General features: G+C 43.3%; 1 protein-coding gene across 3 annotated transcripts in view; it reads left to right on the forward strand.

Annotated features, from left to right (window-relative positions):
• Window positions 1-15,233, forward strand: part of bmal1a (basic helix-loop-helix ARNT like 1a) — a 32,591-nt gene extending 17,358 nt beyond the window's left edge. For 2 of the 3 annotated variants that reach the window (XM_030425855.1, XM_030425854.1), the window contains 9 exons: window positions 363-512; window positions 5,651-5,897; window positions 7,828-7,934; window positions 8,033-8,183; window positions 8,275-8,354; window positions 8,473-8,581; window positions 9,201-9,294; window positions 10,344-10,437; window positions 10,541-10,698. In XM_030425855.1, the coding sequence (XP_030281715.1) occupies window positions 363-512; window positions 5,651-5,897; window positions 7,828-7,934; window positions 8,033-8,183; window positions 8,275-8,354; window positions 8,473-8,581; window positions 9,201-9,294; window positions 10,344-10,437; window positions 10,541-10,698 (1,190 nt within the window). Of the gene's footprint in view, window positions 1-362; window positions 513-5,650; window positions 5,898-7,827; window positions 7,935-8,032; window positions 8,184-8,274; window positions 8,355-8,472; window positions 8,582-9,200; window positions 9,295-10,343; window positions 10,438-10,540 lie in introns of all 3 variants that reach the window. The other variant, XM_030425852.1, reaches the window with a different exon arrangement.
• Window positions 15,234-17,241: the final 2,008 nt, after the last annotated feature.

Genomic DNA, 17,241 nt, shown 5'->3' on the forward strand with positions numbered 1-17,241 from the left:
ACTATAAATAGCAAAATACATTTTCTTAATGGAAAAACCAGTGTTTTTTTTTTCATAAGTGCAAGCACAGCTTGGGGAAAATGGCTGAAATGGGCGTCATTGAAGACTTAAAATGGAGGCAGTGAAAATATAAGGAATAATCGAATTTGGCTACAGGTCTGTAGAAGGTGTCGGACTGATGGGTACATTATCAGAATGGGTTTTCTCCTTATGCTATTTCTGTGCGATTGTGAAGGCTGAAAAAAGGAAGAACATTACAGACAGTATATATATCTATCTATATATAGAGAGAATATAAAAATATGTAATATTGTTGGTGTGTTAACTGTATTGTGTGTGTGTGTGTGTGTGTGTATTTGTAGCTGGCCTCCCGGTGAAGACAGACATCGCCCCCGGTCCATCTAGACTCTGTTCTGGAGCCAGACGGTCGTTTTTCTGCAGGATGAAGTGCAACAGGCCCTCAGTGAAAGTAGAGGACAAAGACTTTCCCTCCACCTGCTCAAAGAAAAAAGGTACAGCACTGTTCTCCTCAAACATGAATGAAAATGAGAATTAACCGCAGTCCTCTTCCACCTGCCCTAAAATGCAAGTCTGCCTTTCAGGCAGCCCTCTTTTTGCAGCTTTGTGCTTCTCAAGCGTCTCCCCGTCAGTTTTCATCTCGAGTGCCAGTCAAGGGCTCCTCTCTACCTTCAGCCTTTTCCTCACATCCTTAGACACTTTTTTTTTTTTTTTTTTTTTTTTTAATGTTTCCAGCCTTCTTATGAGAGAGAAAGCCCTCATTTCCTGCTGTTCCTCTTGTTCTATTTTTAGAGGCACATCCTTATTAGAACCAGGAATCACACCTCAGTGAGCACTAGAGCATCTGCATTGCACAACCGAGGAAGTTGGCCTCTTTAAGTCAATACATTTATTAATGCATTTAATGAGGTGGAATTGTCACCTACTAATTCCTTTCCTAAACGCTTCTACTTAACCCTGATGGTAAAAGTCATGTTGTCAAGGAAAGATGGAGGAGAATTCATAAGGATTTAGGAAAACTGCTGCGCTGAGAGAACCCAAATACATAGTGTAGTGTGATGCAAGACTCACAGTAGATGGAGAGAGAGAAGACAAGAGAAGTGAAGGTCGAGAGAGAGGGATCGTTTATATGAACCGAAATGTTAACAAAAATGTAGTTTGATCACGAAAGACTAATGTTACTCTATAGCTCAATGAAGTGTATGAATATACCACAGACTGGACTCTCTGTTAACAGCATTAGGCCTATGCTCTCATCTCCTCTATGCACAATCTGCATCCTCAATAATGAAGCACGGGCATTATCATAGGCTGAACTAGACTGAGGGGCCATCCACATGAAAACACTTTTGTGTGTAAACGCACATGTTTTTCATAGTTTTGGCTGATTGTTCACATGGATCCTGAAAACGCACTTTTTTGAAACCTGTTCTCAGGGTGGAAAAATTCTGAAAACGCTGCTCTTACAGCGAATCCGCATACTTTGCGTATCGATGACGGCATCCCCCCGCCCCTCGACCTCTAACCTTCGACCTCTTACCCCCACAACATCTCATAACAAGAATGACACCAATGGCGGACTACGTGCTTGTGTTTGTGCCGCAGAAGATATTGAGCCTACCTCGCCTTGTAGTCGAGTGTGAGTCACAGCAGCAGTTCGACCTCATTATCGGTCCACACAAATGATTCTGGTTTCCTTGCACTAGCCATTTTCGTCTTCTTGTTGTGTTCGGTTTCTCCTTCTACTGTCTGTTTGTATACAGTGCGCAAGCTTTATGCGCGTGCTTCCTCTCTTCTTCTTGGTTTTTGGTGAATTTCAAGCACCACCTATAGGCTGGAATATGAACTACAGCGTGTTGAGTCGTTTACAATGAATCCATTTGGACGCAAATATTCTTGAAACGATGCCAAGGAAGACGGGGGGGGGGGGCAGTTTGGTACATGGCCTGAGCTGGTCGTGGGTCACATTTTGAACACCATCCATGCGCCGTCTCTCCCTCATTATCTCATGGCATTTTTCATGCATCAGTTCCTTGTTGCTGACTTTGAAATTGCTGTGGCATACAGTTTTGCTGTTTGCTGTAGTGTAAAACATCTTCAGATTACAGTAGTGTGATTGTATGAAAATAATGATAATGAAATTATGATCTGATCATGAGCCTCTGTATGTGATAGCTTTGGAAACCAGCACACAACTAAATTAATAATACAATGATAACTTGAGTATGCTTTATTAGTTAGGGCTGATACAGGCTGAATGTTTAATGTGAGAAGTTGATTGTTTGTTTATGCGAATGGCCGAATGGTGCCCGATTTCAATGTTGCTGACCTTAAGGAATTGTTGGACAGAATTATCTGCTTCTTTTTCATAAAGGATGGTCACTTCTAAAGGAGGTACTAAAGGAAGCATTGAAGAACCTTTCCCTAGCTTTTAAAGAATTCAAACAGCCATCATTTCACTTGTACCTAAAATGTACCGAAGTGAAAAAGACTCAACTCAGCACTGCAGCAGCACTTTGTAGAGCTCTTAAGCTGTTGAATGTTGCTACCTCTGACCACAGCCAAAGAATGGGTTATAAAAAGGCAATTATATCCTGCCCAGGGTGATGTAATATAGCACTAAATGATGAGGTGTCTTCTGTAATCGGAGTAGAACTCGCCGCAGTAATTGTTGGCAGATTATGGAAAATGAGGGAGCTTTCACACCTGCAGTTCTGTGTTGTTGCTAAGAGTAATGGAATGATGGATTCTCGGCATTATAATGTTAATAATGATAAAATGGGTAGAGTAAGTTACTGTAGTGGCTATTAAACTTCACTCACTTTTTAATAAGACACTGCTTGAAGCAATGAATTGCCCTCTTTTTTTAAACTCTTTTTCACTTCTAGGTGAGACCTTCAAGTGCTGCCACGCATACATGTTACCATGGTTACAGAACCATCCCTGCGTAAATATTTACACCACTTATACAAACTCCATATGAGATTGCCTCCATGGTGGTGCGCCATCAGAGGATTTCAAAATAGTTTAGCTTTTGAATTTGTGCTAAAATCAGTCATTATCCACTGTCACATAACACTGGTTGGTCTGCTCCGTTTTCAGACTACAAATAAAACGCACCAGAGTGGAATAAGCTTCCCCTTTTTCTGCAGTCTCAGTCCGTTTGTGTAGCTCAGAGGTCTAGGGGCAGTTTTCACACCGGCCCAGATGAACCACAGTAAACGGGCAAACACCAAACTTTACTGAAAAGTTAAATAATTTCTGAAAGCGCCACAAGCCAGCCTTGCCCACAATGGGATTCCAGAGGTGATGAATGTCGCAGAGCACTAGCGGTGCAGTGTTACATCACTTTCGGGGTGGGACACTGTGCAGAGAGATTAAAAATGTAAGTTATAGATGATGTTGAAAAACAGACTTGTAGTCAGTTTTAATGCATTTACACACTGAAACATAAGTGACATATAACACACACACACAAAAACGGGAAACAACTTTTGTAGTTCCCTTATACACGACGGAAGAGTCACTCGACCCATAATGCACCGAAACCACATCCAGCATGATTCAGATCAACATGAAATTATTGTCTGCTAATGACACTCAAGCTTCATCAATTTTGAGAGGGCTGTTTTCCTGGAGCACTTCCGTTTTCTATCCAGCCAGTTGCGTCATCCGTGCTGCAGTGGCCTGAAAGTGAAGTAACATATGGCTGGCCGCATGTCACTCTGCTTAGTCGCTGATGGGGTGAACTGGAGTGTGAACTAAGTGTCTTTATAGTTAGAGGAATATTCGCAGTCCACTCCAGCTCAGTCACGCAACCCAGATCGGCCGTGTCACCATCCATGTTGAATGAAGTTTTAGTGTCTAACTGAATATTTCATCAGGGGAAACTTTAATATTCTCCCTCTGATGTCATGCGTTGTGTTTCCCAGTGGGAAGAAATGATGTTCAGTCATGTTATAAACTCCAAACTCCTCAGAGGCACTTTGTGATATCTTCTATGTTAGCACCAAGTATTTGATCCACTCTTTTATAGTCTTATTGAACATAAACCAACAAACTATTCTGCAACATTCACGTAAACGGATGCCATCGGCCGGTCATTCATTAATAAAATTATGGTATACGCAGGTTTTTTTTTGTATTCAAGGTGGTTGAGCCAGTGTAAAATCCTCCAGCCTTGTATGTCCAGATCAGTTCTGCTTCTTGGACAAGTTTTTATCTCTTCGTGGAAGAAAAGTTTTTGCCAAATTTCTTCTGCTTCAGTGAAGCCCATGATGCATTCAAAGCGGCCTGCATCAAATCCATATTGCTTAAGAATGTACCAAACTGTGAATGGCCAGATACTAGAAGATAGTATATCCTTCCGCAGTGGGTCATTGTTCTTTAACACACAGCCGTGGAGGGAACATTTGTTTGTTTAAAGTGGACACTTGAATAGGGACCAGCAGGGCAGCAGCTTTAACAGTCCTCCCTCTGTGTCTACACTGGATGCTCCAGACATTGTGTGAGTCCAGGTCATCTTTGTTCTGGCAGCACCAAGAGCTCAATACTTCATCATTACTATAGTAATACACTTAAGACAGAAAATAGACTTGAAGGAGGTTGTAGCTACACTCGTTAAGGTAAAACACAAGCCATTACACGGGCTGTGGAGACAGCTGTATTGATTCAAATAAAAGTGCGTTGAGATGGACACCTGAAAAGCGTGGCTGAGATGCATCCTGTGAAGACGAGCTGAGGAAAGACAAACTCTGTCTGTAGTTGTTGGAAGAAGACTGTGACGAGAGTCATGTAATGTAATGTTGGAGTTCAGCCCAGCGTGAGCATTATGGGTGATATAATGGAAAATCCACAGCACGCTGTGAAGGCTTTTGACCTTGTTAGGGCAAACTTCTTCTCTGGGGAGGAATGGTACTCTCCTGGGAAGCAGTAAACAGACGCTAAGCTTGGTTGTGAAGTGTGCAGTACCTACAAGTCATACTTGTGAAAAAGCTAGGATATCATTTCATAGTATTAGTTAGTAGTTAGTTAAAGATTATACAAATAGTACTTGGGAAAAGGCTATTGTTTCTAACAATTATTGTAGTTGGTATAAAAAAAAAGTAGATTGCATGGATTTAAATGTGTCTACATACTTTATACTGTAAGTCAACCGGTTATCTACCTGGCCAATTCTCTGATCGATTTTAAGATTTGCTGCTTTGGCTCTGGCCTAACATACAATCTGCAAAGTAACAGGTAGATAAGGTTAGCAAATGAATTTAGTGGAGTACAATATTTGCAGCAAATGTCGTGGATTGGAAGTATACATAAGCTGAAAGTAAAGCTCAAGTGCCTCGAAATTGTATTGAAGTACATGCTTCTCTTTAATCAGTGTTGTTTTTTTTCCCTGAGTGCTGTTTGTTTTCTTAAACACGTCTTTTCTAAATACTGTTTTGTAACAGTTTAAAAATGTGATCAGCCAATCGGAGCAGCTTTTATAACCACTGTCAGAGTCAGTTCACTGAACTGTAAGAATCTCCAATTATCCTCGCTGCATGGGGATGGCATCCTACCAAGATGGTCTCAGTCCATTTCCAATAATAACCCCCAGCGTTGCCTCTGTGCCCCACTTGTCTTCTCATTACAGCCGACCGCAAGAGCTTCTGCACCATCCACAGCACGGGCTACCTAAAGAGCTGGCCACCCACGAAGATGGGTCTCGACGAGGACAACGAACCCGACAACGAGGGCTGCAACCTCAGCTGCCTGGTGGCCATCGGCCGCCTGCACCCCCACATCGTCCCCCAACCCAGCCTGGCAGACATCAGGGTGAAGCCCACAGAGTACGTCTCCCGGCACGCCATCGACGGCAAATTCGTCTTCGTAGACCAGAGGTGAGACAGAGGTTGCTCTTCAACTGTCACCCACTGAACCATTTTTTCTTTTTATGATAGCAATATAACGTTCATCATGTGCCAAGTCTAAGTAGTTCAGCTTTCACTTTACACACTCCAAAGTGAGAACAGTGGTAAACATGTTTGTTACATTTTGTTCTCACGGGGCTGAATATTAGAGAGCAGGAAAAAGATCCTCAATCATTCTGTGAAGGTACATTTTCTCGATTACAGTACAAAGCTGTAAGATGGTGGACTGACTCAGTGCTTATATGTTAAAGCTCCCATTCGTAAGATAGTTGATTTTTTGAAACCTCATTCCCAGGTCGTCAAATACTGACGCTTTGGGTTGATGGTTCGGGGTCGACCCAAAGTGTCAGTATTTGACGATTTGGGAATTAGACTTAAAAATCAACTCTTACAAATGCTGCTCCTTGTTAGTGACACACAAAAGTCAGATGAGTTCATTTAGAAATAACAATAACAGATAACCAATGTGCCATTGGTTATCTGTTGTTATTGTTGTTATCTGTGCATTGACAGCAGAATGAAAACCTACTGTCAATGCACAGATCACATGACTGACCTTATTGATTCCACCTCCCCCTACTTCAAGTTTCACTCTTGTTACTACATAAAAAAAGTAAGAAGAGCGAAACCGCTTTGCAAAATGCAAATGGGGAGTCTCTTAAATAGAATATTCAAGTATCTTATTTTTTTTCGAAGGACTTCCTCACATAAAACTCAATTGAAAGTTTCCAGATGAGTGTCCTCATAAAAAGAGAGCAGAAAATATCAACTTGCTCAGGGTGAATTCGTCACAACACATCCACAGACAACAAACGCTAGATTAAACTTTCACACAAAATGGATTTTTGGCAGGCATTTTTTGAAGACGGCAAGCATTGATGCGGCAGTTGAGTTCTCATGTTTATAGATGACTTTGATTTTTTTTACCTTCAAGCATTTGATTTATACAGAAATGTTGTGAATCATAACTGATTAGATTTAGAAGATATCGCAATCAATCACTCCTTGTGCATATTATTACAACTTTGCAATAAGTGATTTTGTTGTGGTAAGCAAGCTATATTGTCTCTTTACACCTCAGAGTGCTTCTACTTTGCAATTATAGTTGGCTTTGATACATTTAACATGATACTGAAATAAGTTTTTAGATTTGACAAACTAGTTGTCCGGATTCGTTGGAAGTTGTTTCATTTAAACGAGGCTCAACTAAAACGATTACCTGATTAGCAGAGACAAGTAAAATGCCATGTTGGACATGATGTACAGAATGATAACGAGGGAGTCCTGTCATATCTCTGTCATCTCTGTTGAGAGATGCTCATGTGCGGTACTGATCAGCAGCCAAAAATGGTGCAGATAAAGCAATTCATGAGCAGTAAGTCAATCATTTCAGTTGCCCTGGAGACAGGAGATTAGTCAGGTGGTGATGTGGGACAAACTCAAATTCAGTATTCAGCAGTTACAGTTTGCAGTAATTTTCAGAGCAAGGCAGATGGGATAAGTCATTTAATAAACAAAACAATTTTTACCGGGGCAACAACATTTTTTTACATATTTTAAACAGAATCACGTTGAAACCTGCTGAGTTCCCTATGCGGGACGCATTTGCAGGGGCACACGTTGAGGTCTGTAAGCCTTTCAGTGCTGGATACTAACTACATGTTTTCTGGATTCATTGATTCGGTTTGACCGCAAGTCAACACGTGTCTGTAAACTGGAGACTGAAGCTGACATTGATTTCATTTAAATGCTGGCTGTGAGGAAAGCTTAACAGGAGTTGTTTTTGCTTCAGATCGATATGTCTGGAACTTGTTTGCTTTCTTTGAGGGTTGCGAGCAGCCGCACACCATCGGCTGTAAGTAAACAAAACCTTTCACTGTCTTGTCTTCCCCTCCCTCAGAGCCACAGCCATCCTAGCCTACCTGCCCCAGGAGCTGCTGGGAACCTCCTTCTATGAGTATTTCCACCAGGACGACATCGGCCACCTGGCAGAGTGCCACAGACAAGGTACCTGCTGAGGGACGGGCATTCATACTTCATGGATGTTGATGTTCTTTAATACGTCCGCTTCTGTTTACTTACTTTGTCCATGGGTCTGTCCACAGTGCTGCAGATGAGAGAGAAGATCAACACCAACTGTTACAAGTTCAAGATCAAAGACGGCTCCTTCATCACGCTGAGGAGCCGATGGTTCAGCTTCATGAACCCCTGGACCAAGGAGGTGGAGTACATCGTCTCCACCAACACAGTCGTCTCGTAAGTGGCCGAGGACACAAGCGCATCAAAAACTGATGATACGTAGCTGCTGAATATTAGAACATTTCCACATGTGTGTTTTTGTGTCCAGGTGTCCTATGATGGAAGGATCAGAATACCCTCAATCTGCTGCCTCACCACAGAGCATGGACAGTGTTCTCACCTCAGAGGGTAAGATATCCCTACAGAAATAACACAATTTCTGTAATGTATCCCCTGCTGTGGATGAATTATTCTCCAAACTGGCATATGAATACATCGCTTTTTCCTGATTGCTGTTGATTGGTAGGCGGAGGAAGGCGGGCGCTGCAGACGGTGCCCGGCATCCCCGGTGGCACGAGAGCAGGAGCCGGCAAGATCGGCCGCATGATTGCAGAGGAAGTGATGGAGATCCAGAGGTGAGCGCAGATAGAATCTGTGTATTTCAATTGGAGAACCAGCGGGGTTTCCACCAGTATGCCGCAAGCCAGGCAACCTGCTGGGTCCAAGTTGACTCCCCGCCAGGCCTATATTTGTGGAATCTTTGAAAGATGTTTTTAGACTAAAATGGTTTATACAAGTAGAAAACTATTTTTACAGAATGGGAGAAAGAGAAAGAAACTAGGAAATTCTTGTGGCCTAGTTTTGAATGCAGGTGACATGACACAAATATGCAGGACTTTAATGAAACATGTCAGATTGTGTATTAAATAAATTCTACAGATTCGAAACACATGACAGAAGTGCCTTCACTGTGTAGAACAGGACTGAGCTCTCAGGCTCAGTTCTGAAAGCTGACTCAGATAACTGCTGCGGTGCTAAAATTACACCAGTTGTCTCCACTGATAGATGAACTATCTACTTATTGCCATGGCAACACTGACAAAGTGTTAAAAATAAGTCCCGCAGGTCAGATGTCTTTGGATGTGGACGTCAGTACATGTTATCTAAGTTGGAGTTGGTCCCCATGAGTTTGGAGGCTGAGAATGTGGAGCGTGTCTCGGAATCATTGCAACCATCTGTGTGTCTCTCTACCAGGATCCGAGGCTCCTCCCCCTCCAGCTGTGGCTCCAGCCCTCTGAACATCACCAGCACCCCTCCACCCGACACATGCTCTCCAGGGGGCAAGAAGGTACACACGCAAACACAAACCTTTTCAATATGTATTCGATAGCATTTCATCAAATAAGACTCGGTTCGAAATCCACGTATTGAATCTTAATTGGATTGATTGCGCTGAAAATGAGATGAGAAGCAGGAGATCATTAAATATGTAGCTGACACATTGATAACAGCTGTCGCCTTTTTACTCCACATAACCTTTTTTTTTTTTATCTTGCTCCAAACACTGGTGTTGCACCAACTCGGAACTATCAAGTAAATCCACTTTCATCCATATCATTGAAATAAGCTAAGTTTACCAGGAGGATTCCTTCTACGAAACGCCATCAGCTGGATCAGTTTTCTATACGAGGCCCATGATGGATATCAGACGATATCATCTGCCCATTAAACACATCCGGTTACAGAAGAAGTTGCCGCTGTTTTCTTTCCTGCTTTTGGCCAAAAAGGTGGAGCTTAATATATGGGTCGATTAATATGGGATCACTGAATCGATATATATCAAAATCAATGGATCATTACACCCCGAGGTTTACCAGAATACACTTTTAAGGACACTGAGTGTTTTTTACAGTTGTGTTTGCTCAGAAAGACAGTGAAGTTAATTCTGTTTGCCTCAAATTTGAACAAACCAGGGATTTTGTCTAAAATGCACCAGCACCTCTTAAACTCACTAATTAACACTTCATATTTGGGTTGTTTAATCCGTTTAAAAGCCGGTGTTAAGATGACACGTTGGGGGTTGTCTGGCAGATTATTTCTCTAGCCTCTTCCCACTGCTGGTTTTCCATGCGCAAGTCCCTCAGGGAACATTAAAGTAAAAGTGTGTGCTTGCTGATAATCATCTAAAAGACACCAACATGGAGTCTGTGTTGATTATGGTCGAGGAGACCTTCATGCCTGTACATGTGACACTGACATATCTTTGCCATATGCCTCTGTTTTTGCGGAGGATCACAAAGATATTTGAGGACAGAATGAAAACACTTCAGCTCAGTTTGAAACCGATCTCCGTTCAGTCAGCTGATACGTGCCTGTATGTGTGTCACCTCTCTATAGATTCAGAATGGAGGGACACCCGAGCTGCCGAGCACAGGAATCCTTCCTGGACCGGATTCTGTAGGCTACCCATACTCCAACCAGTCCATCATGAGTGAGTCCAACCAAACGCACATATTAAATGCACCCTCTTACTGTGGGGGGTTATTTCCATGTTCTTCTCCTTTCTAACCTTTGTTTTCTTAATGACTGTACAGGCGACAACTCCCACTTGAGCATAGACATCATGGACGACCCCGGTTCTAGCAGCCCCAGCAACGACGAGGCGGCCATGGCTGTCATCATGTCCCTGCTGGAGGCGGACGCCGGCCTGGGCGGCCCTGTCGACTTCAGCGACCTGCCCTGGCCTTTGTGAGGAAGCTGGAAGGGGAGAAGCAGAGGGCCAGAGCCACTGATGGAAAGAGTTCAGTCAGGTCGAAGTCTGGCTGTCATGTTTCCTGCCCCCCCCCCCCCTCGTACACAACTACACTGCAAAAAATGTCCATCTTAACACATGATTGTTTAAAGTTAAAAAGGGTGTATATAGTGAAGGTTTTTCTGATCAGTGCCACCCACAAGGAGGAGGTGTGGCTGTTCAGATTACACTCCTGCTTCTTGATTCATCATTCCCTGTAAGCGGACAAGTGACCCTGAATTTCTCCGGGGCAAACGGAAGGACTTTTTGTACAAAAATTAATCCAGCTCAAAATGATGTTTTAAGATGCTGTTTTCTGCAGTGTTAGTTGCCTGCAGACGAGGCGTTCCCCAAACATTGCCACGGTGAGAGAACATTACTCAGAACATTACAGTCCAGCAAATGGAATCTCAAGTTACAGGATTGTGGTGCTAACGTTTCCGCTGATGGACCTAACTCTGCCCAGCAGTGGCTCTGGGTCCTGGCTTTAGGTCTACAGCCAACACCCCAACCAACACAGGACTCCTGAGACATTCACAGACAAGTGGTACAAGTTTGACGTCGGGAAGGGAGCGCTTGATTTCTGCCTCCTGACGCGGCCCTCACGTCACCGCTAACTGTACGTTCAAGTATGCTCATAGGATGCTGATCGACTGTTTAAGCCAGCTGATCTCCAACGCGGGAAGGGAACTGTCACCTCCAGAGATTCGCTTGGAAGATTCTCAGAGGTTTTTTTTTTTGTTTTTTTTTATTCCCAAGCCACAAAATTCCACGAGCAGAGGTATCTCGGTTTATTTAAATGATGAGATGACAAAATCCTTGTTGAAAAGGCCACCTAGCTGCTGCTTCCTCTACTAACCTAAACAATTCAGTCTGCAAGCTACTCTAAAGCTCAGCCTCACTGAGAGCCCCCGAAGATGAGAGCCCATTCTGTATTTTTTTTTTTTGTATTTATCTTTCAAACATTACTTTCTGCCAACAGCTACCTGCAATACTTCAGTATGAAGTAAGTCGTGATGATGAATGATCCGAACAGAGGGAGAACGGGCCGGCTGGCGGCAGCATTTTGAACACATAACCATAGAACATGTAAGTCAGTTTGCCGCATATGAATGGCATCATAACGACCGAGTGATCTGGCTCTTGAAGACCCTCCAATAGAGCTCAACAGCGAGCGCCCGCTTTTTTTGAACAGCTCCGGTTCCAGATGTGATTTTCCCTTTCACTTTCAGAAAAAGTCCTTTTTGTAAAGAGGTTGTGAACTTTAACCTGAGCCATGAATCATGACCGTATAACATTTTGCTTTTTAGAAAAAATGGAAAATGAGAAAAACTCCTCAATAATCAACGTCCTCGACTAAGGGCACGAATGGGATCGTCACCTCTGGAACCTCACTGACGAGCTCTGGTTATTCAGGACCATATGACTCACATTTTGATAACGGACAACATCATGTGGGAATGCTTCTCACACTCTCACCGGACTAAAGTCTTCATTGTTTTACAGCCATTGCTTCATTTTCCAGAAGCTTACATAGTGACAGAAGCGCCTGTAAGACTGTTGATACATTTGTCATGTTTCTGTCGAGTGTCACAATCAGAATTTGAGTCATTCGGTCTGTTAACGTATGCAAAGTCTTAAACAATGAAATCATTTTTATCCCTAATGAGATTAGCCGGGGGCTAAACTAGAAGTTGGCGTTACAGCGGTCCGACTCTGTGTCCGTGCTCACAGCTCAGAGCTGTCCCTGCAGGCTTTCACATCTGTCCCAGTCCCATACGTCACACTCACTCTGATCATTATGATGCGGCATGTCTTCAGAGCTGATGGCAAGTCTGCTTTTATCCGCTCAGGCAATAGAACAGGCCCCGACACAAAACAGCAGCATCTTGACATGTCATAGCAGGAGGAGCGCATGTGTATTTCACAACATTAATGCTGGCTGTAGTCCACTCAGAGGAGCTCCTGGTATTGTGTGTGCTGGCTCACTGGAATAGACACTTACCAGATCCGAGCCGTCGTTAATGTAACTAACGCTTTTTCCTGCTACGACAAGTCAAGATGTCTGCTGTGAAAAGGCCCCTCAGGCTGAATCGAGTTTGGAGCCATTACTGTGATCAGAACCCTTCTGGACCCGAGAAGCGCTCCTCGTCTTCGTCCTCACGGTGCGTTCTTCCGCGCATTTCAGCTGCAGACCCCTGCAGGTCCTCACGGAGTGTTGAAAGGGAGCGCTCGGCAGGAGAAGAATAAACGGCCGAAGCGCCATTCATGCCAAAAAAAAAAAGAATCTGACTCTGATGGGGAGGAGGAGGTTGGTTCAATCTGTCGGGAGCAGCAGCTCAGTGTGCAGGTGTGTGTTGGTGGCTGTAGAGGTGCGCTTGATGTCGCTGCAGACATTTTTTACAGGAGGAAATGTTCTTCACTGCCATTTTACTGAGGTCTGCTCCTCACACACAAACACACACACACCTTTCTTACGGTTAAACACATGCTGGCAGGCTTATTATCATTAGCCCACTAACAGTACAACCTGGTGGTCTGGGTCACGGAGGGATCTTCCATCAGCACCCACACGAAGCACTCAAGATGCAGTCAGACTGTCAGTCGCTAAACCCTGGATCTGTATTCTAATTCAGAACCAGCTGCGAGACGTGTTTTCTTCGCCTTTGTGATCCGAATATATTTAAAGAATGGACCTAATATGTCAGCCTGGGCTTGAGTGTAAGAGCCGCATCCTTCGAACCTTTGCTGGACTTGGGAGAAGTTAAAGAAAAAGATACCTCTGAGTTAAATTCTGCTGCAAACGTGACAGATTTGAAGCGTGTGGATTTTGAAAAGAAAAAAAAAAATCCTGCTATTACTCATGAATTTGGTCTCTTTAGCACTTAATGATCCACAGATGTACTGTGGCTTCACATAACTGTCAATGCAAACTACCTTATCAGCTGAGAGGGCTATGATGTAGACTGGGGGGGGGGGGGGGGGGGGGCGAGTATAGAAACAGAGAAATGTTGTAGAGATGGAGGCGACGACGAACCAGAGGAGTAGGGACTTTGTAACGGGGACACAGGATATTTTTCTTACTACGTCCCGGGACAACAAACAGGGTCAGGAGGGGGACGGCAAGGAACGTCTGAATGGAACTCTTCATTTCAGTATCCCCCTTTTTCCTCCATGATAATGAATATCCGCAACACAACCTCTTTACCTCGCCAGCTCTCCGCTGCTCACAGACCTTTTTTTGTTGTCGAGTGTGATTGGAGGTGGACCCGTTGGGAGGAGTCTCGGCGGTCCTGCTGCCTGCCCGCATGGAAAGAAATAGACGTGTATCTGATGTCCAGAATGCGTTCGTAAAAGTAGAGTGTATGTTACTGAAAAGTATTCCACGAAAGACCCCACCGGAGGTATTTAACAGAATCTGTTTAAAATGCTTCGCTACACTAAAGTCTCAGATATATAGGAATAAAAAGAAACCTGCCAAATAATGAATATACAGTGCATTTCTGAATGCTCTTGAACAGGTCAGCAAAACAACCTTTTTGAAACATACATACTGCATCATGAGTGTAAGATTACACTTAATTGTGCCTCGAATTCTGTTATTATTAGTTTTTAACATTGAAGCCACAAAAAAAACTTTATTCCCCCTCCAAACAAAAAGCAATCTGGAATACATATAGAACAGTCAGTTATCTGTTCTTGCTTTTTCCACTGGTTTGAAGCGGGCGGTGAAGTGATGTCACATGCTCCTATACATGCCAGTGACGATTTGGCATCATTTGTTCATGAATCTGGGTTGCGTAGTAAAGTACATTTTGGAGTGTTTAACAATTCAAAGCAACGTTTTCTGGGGCTTTCAAACTGAAAAAAAGACGATTGAACAAAAAAAAATCTATTTTAGTTTCACGTCAATGACACGTTAGTCTTCAGCCTCCATCTTTTATCGTGCTGTGGATGGAATAATATTCATCCTTCGTGGTTCGAGGAGTCTTTGGGGGAATTTTTGGTTGTTCAACGACTCTCTTAAATGTGTCAAAACAACAGATTCTCGGCTGTGAGAGGCACAAACTGGGCAGACATTTTCTTCCTATATGGGCAGGACGTTCTTAAACTAACCCGACACCGACCAGTTGTGGCTGAAAAAGTTGGCAGCTCCCTTTAAACCAGAGTCCAACCGAGACCGTTTATGGGACATCACTAAAAACCTGCAGCGTTTAGGCTCCGCCCCTCTCCTGTCCTCCTCCAATCACTGAGCAGCTGGTGAGGTCCCCTCTGTATCTGTTCTAGTGGTTTTCTGTTTCAATGTTTTTACGCTACACACTACAATAAAGTGTCCTCCTTGTTGATATACCCCTCCCCACCTGACAATAATGTATCAAATCTTTAAATATTATCATGTTAAGAGTATACTTTATGCAAATATATATGAGTATGATGAGTGTATTGTATGTATCAGCAGTGAAATATTTTTAAAATAAAATTATTTGTTTCTGTCACTGTGGACTCTGTGGTCTCTCTGTCGACGCGCTGAGCTGCGATCCAGCCACTCACACACTCACACACGCATCCGCTCCACATGATGATGTTTCCTCCACCGGGTGAAGGGCTCCTCCGCAGTTTACTTCATGACTCTGGTTTAGACCCGGTCCCCTTCCCCTCAGCCAATCGGTGCAGCCCGGTGGTATTTTTATATGATGTTGCCATCCAGCTGCTGGAAGGCCTGGCACACACACACACACACACACACACACACACAAAGAGAGGCTGATGGAAGTGTTGCTAATGCTTTCACAAGGCATCTGAATGGAGGTCAGAGAGATGAACTCTGCAATGGTCCAACGGAGAGCTACTAGTTCCTGGAAAAAAACAAACGTATATATATTTTTTTAGTAACTCAGGTAGTCGATATTCAGAGTCTCAGAAACTCAGGAAGCGTATTAATGTTTGCTTTTCTGTGGTCCAAAAAGTAATTTAAAACGCGAGCATACACTGTGAACTCGTGCATTCAATAACGAGAGGTACAGTGGGAGCAGCTCATGAATACTTAATGTCCAGTCCTCGTGTCTGAGTCAGGTCATCTGCAGCTATTGAACGTCGCTTTCATCACTTCAGAAAAGCTCTCGCGCTGGTTTAAAAAGTGAAAACTAAAAATGTTTCTCTGCGTCCTGGAGGCCCAACTGCAGAGATGCATCACTGGGACTGTAGTTACATTTTACTGGCGTGCAACACACGTGAATTATAGATTAGCTTGTGGTCAAAGGGCAGCATGTATGTTCCCACATGTGGTCACAGAGATGTTCCGTGGAGGAAAGTGTTCCATCGCTGTGTTGACAGAGCGACGGTGTGAATAATGCTCCACCAGCTGGGATGCAGAATATGGAGAGCCGGAGCTGAGTCATTGAGATCAGCCTGCACACTGTGTGCCGGCCTCCACTATCTGTCAGACATCTTTATCGCCGTATCATAATTACCATATCAGAACGCTGCCTGATGCATAGTAGTTACAATTATAACTAGAGGAGACGAATACTGAGAAAAATGTCTTTCATCCATATTTGCTTTAAGAATCTCACACACATGATAAAAACCTGCCCTGGTGGGAAACACACTGTATGTTGGCGCTGACCATTTCTTGTGAATTTACACCTACTTTTATTTAACATTCTATATTTATCTTTTTCCCTGTAGAATTTGTTCCTCTTTTTTCAGTGAAGTACCTTAATTATCATTTGTATTATATATTATTTGATGCTTAAATGTTGATTTTTAATGATAAAACCACAGGAAGTGAATTGGAAGGCACATCAGAGCTTCAGTCCCCTTCAAACTACATTAAAGGACAAGTTCAACCCTGAATGAAAATCCTCATCATTATCTGCTCACCTCCACGCTGAGGGATAGTCAGTTGAGCTGGGGACTTGTTTTTGAAACCTAAAAAAAAATGTGTCTATACAGCTTGTCATGCGTAATCCAAGTCTCTGGAAGCCTGGAGTTCCCAAATTGATTTTAAATGATTTTAATTTTCCCACTTTTTAAACTCGAAATCCGAAGCTGCTGGGCTAAAAGCGATGGTCCTGCTGTGTGGTTACACAGGCTCAATCGCTCCATAGAGTCTGCTTAGCACACAACCAATCAGAGAATCCAATGGCCGACAGCCAACCTTCTCAGACTTTGCATGTTGAATTGGAGCAGACAACGTCTGCGCGGCTCTGAAGGCTTCCAACGCAGCTGAACACACCCAACAGATTTGTTCCCGACCTCGTCTGATTCTCCCCAAACGCTTCAGACGTCCAACGTGTTGGGCCGGTGTGTTCCTGCCTTTAGGCTGCCAACTCCACCGGATGTCAGATATATTTATCCACAATTCATTGTAATAATGACATTGTAGAACTTATGAATGTGTAAAACAGTTACTTTATTCTAATATTCAGTTACTAATTCTAATACTTTATTCTATTACAAACTGTAGAGGAAATCAAAATGCATTTCTTTCTTGTCGTCTTT

This window comes from Sparus aurata, chromosome 8 (assembly GCF_900880675.1).
Source record: "Sparus aurata chromosome 8, fSpaAur1.1, whole genome shotgun sequence".
Classification (NCBI taxonomy): Eukaryota; Metazoa; Chordata; class Actinopteri; order Spariformes; family Sparidae; genus Sparus; species Sparus aurata.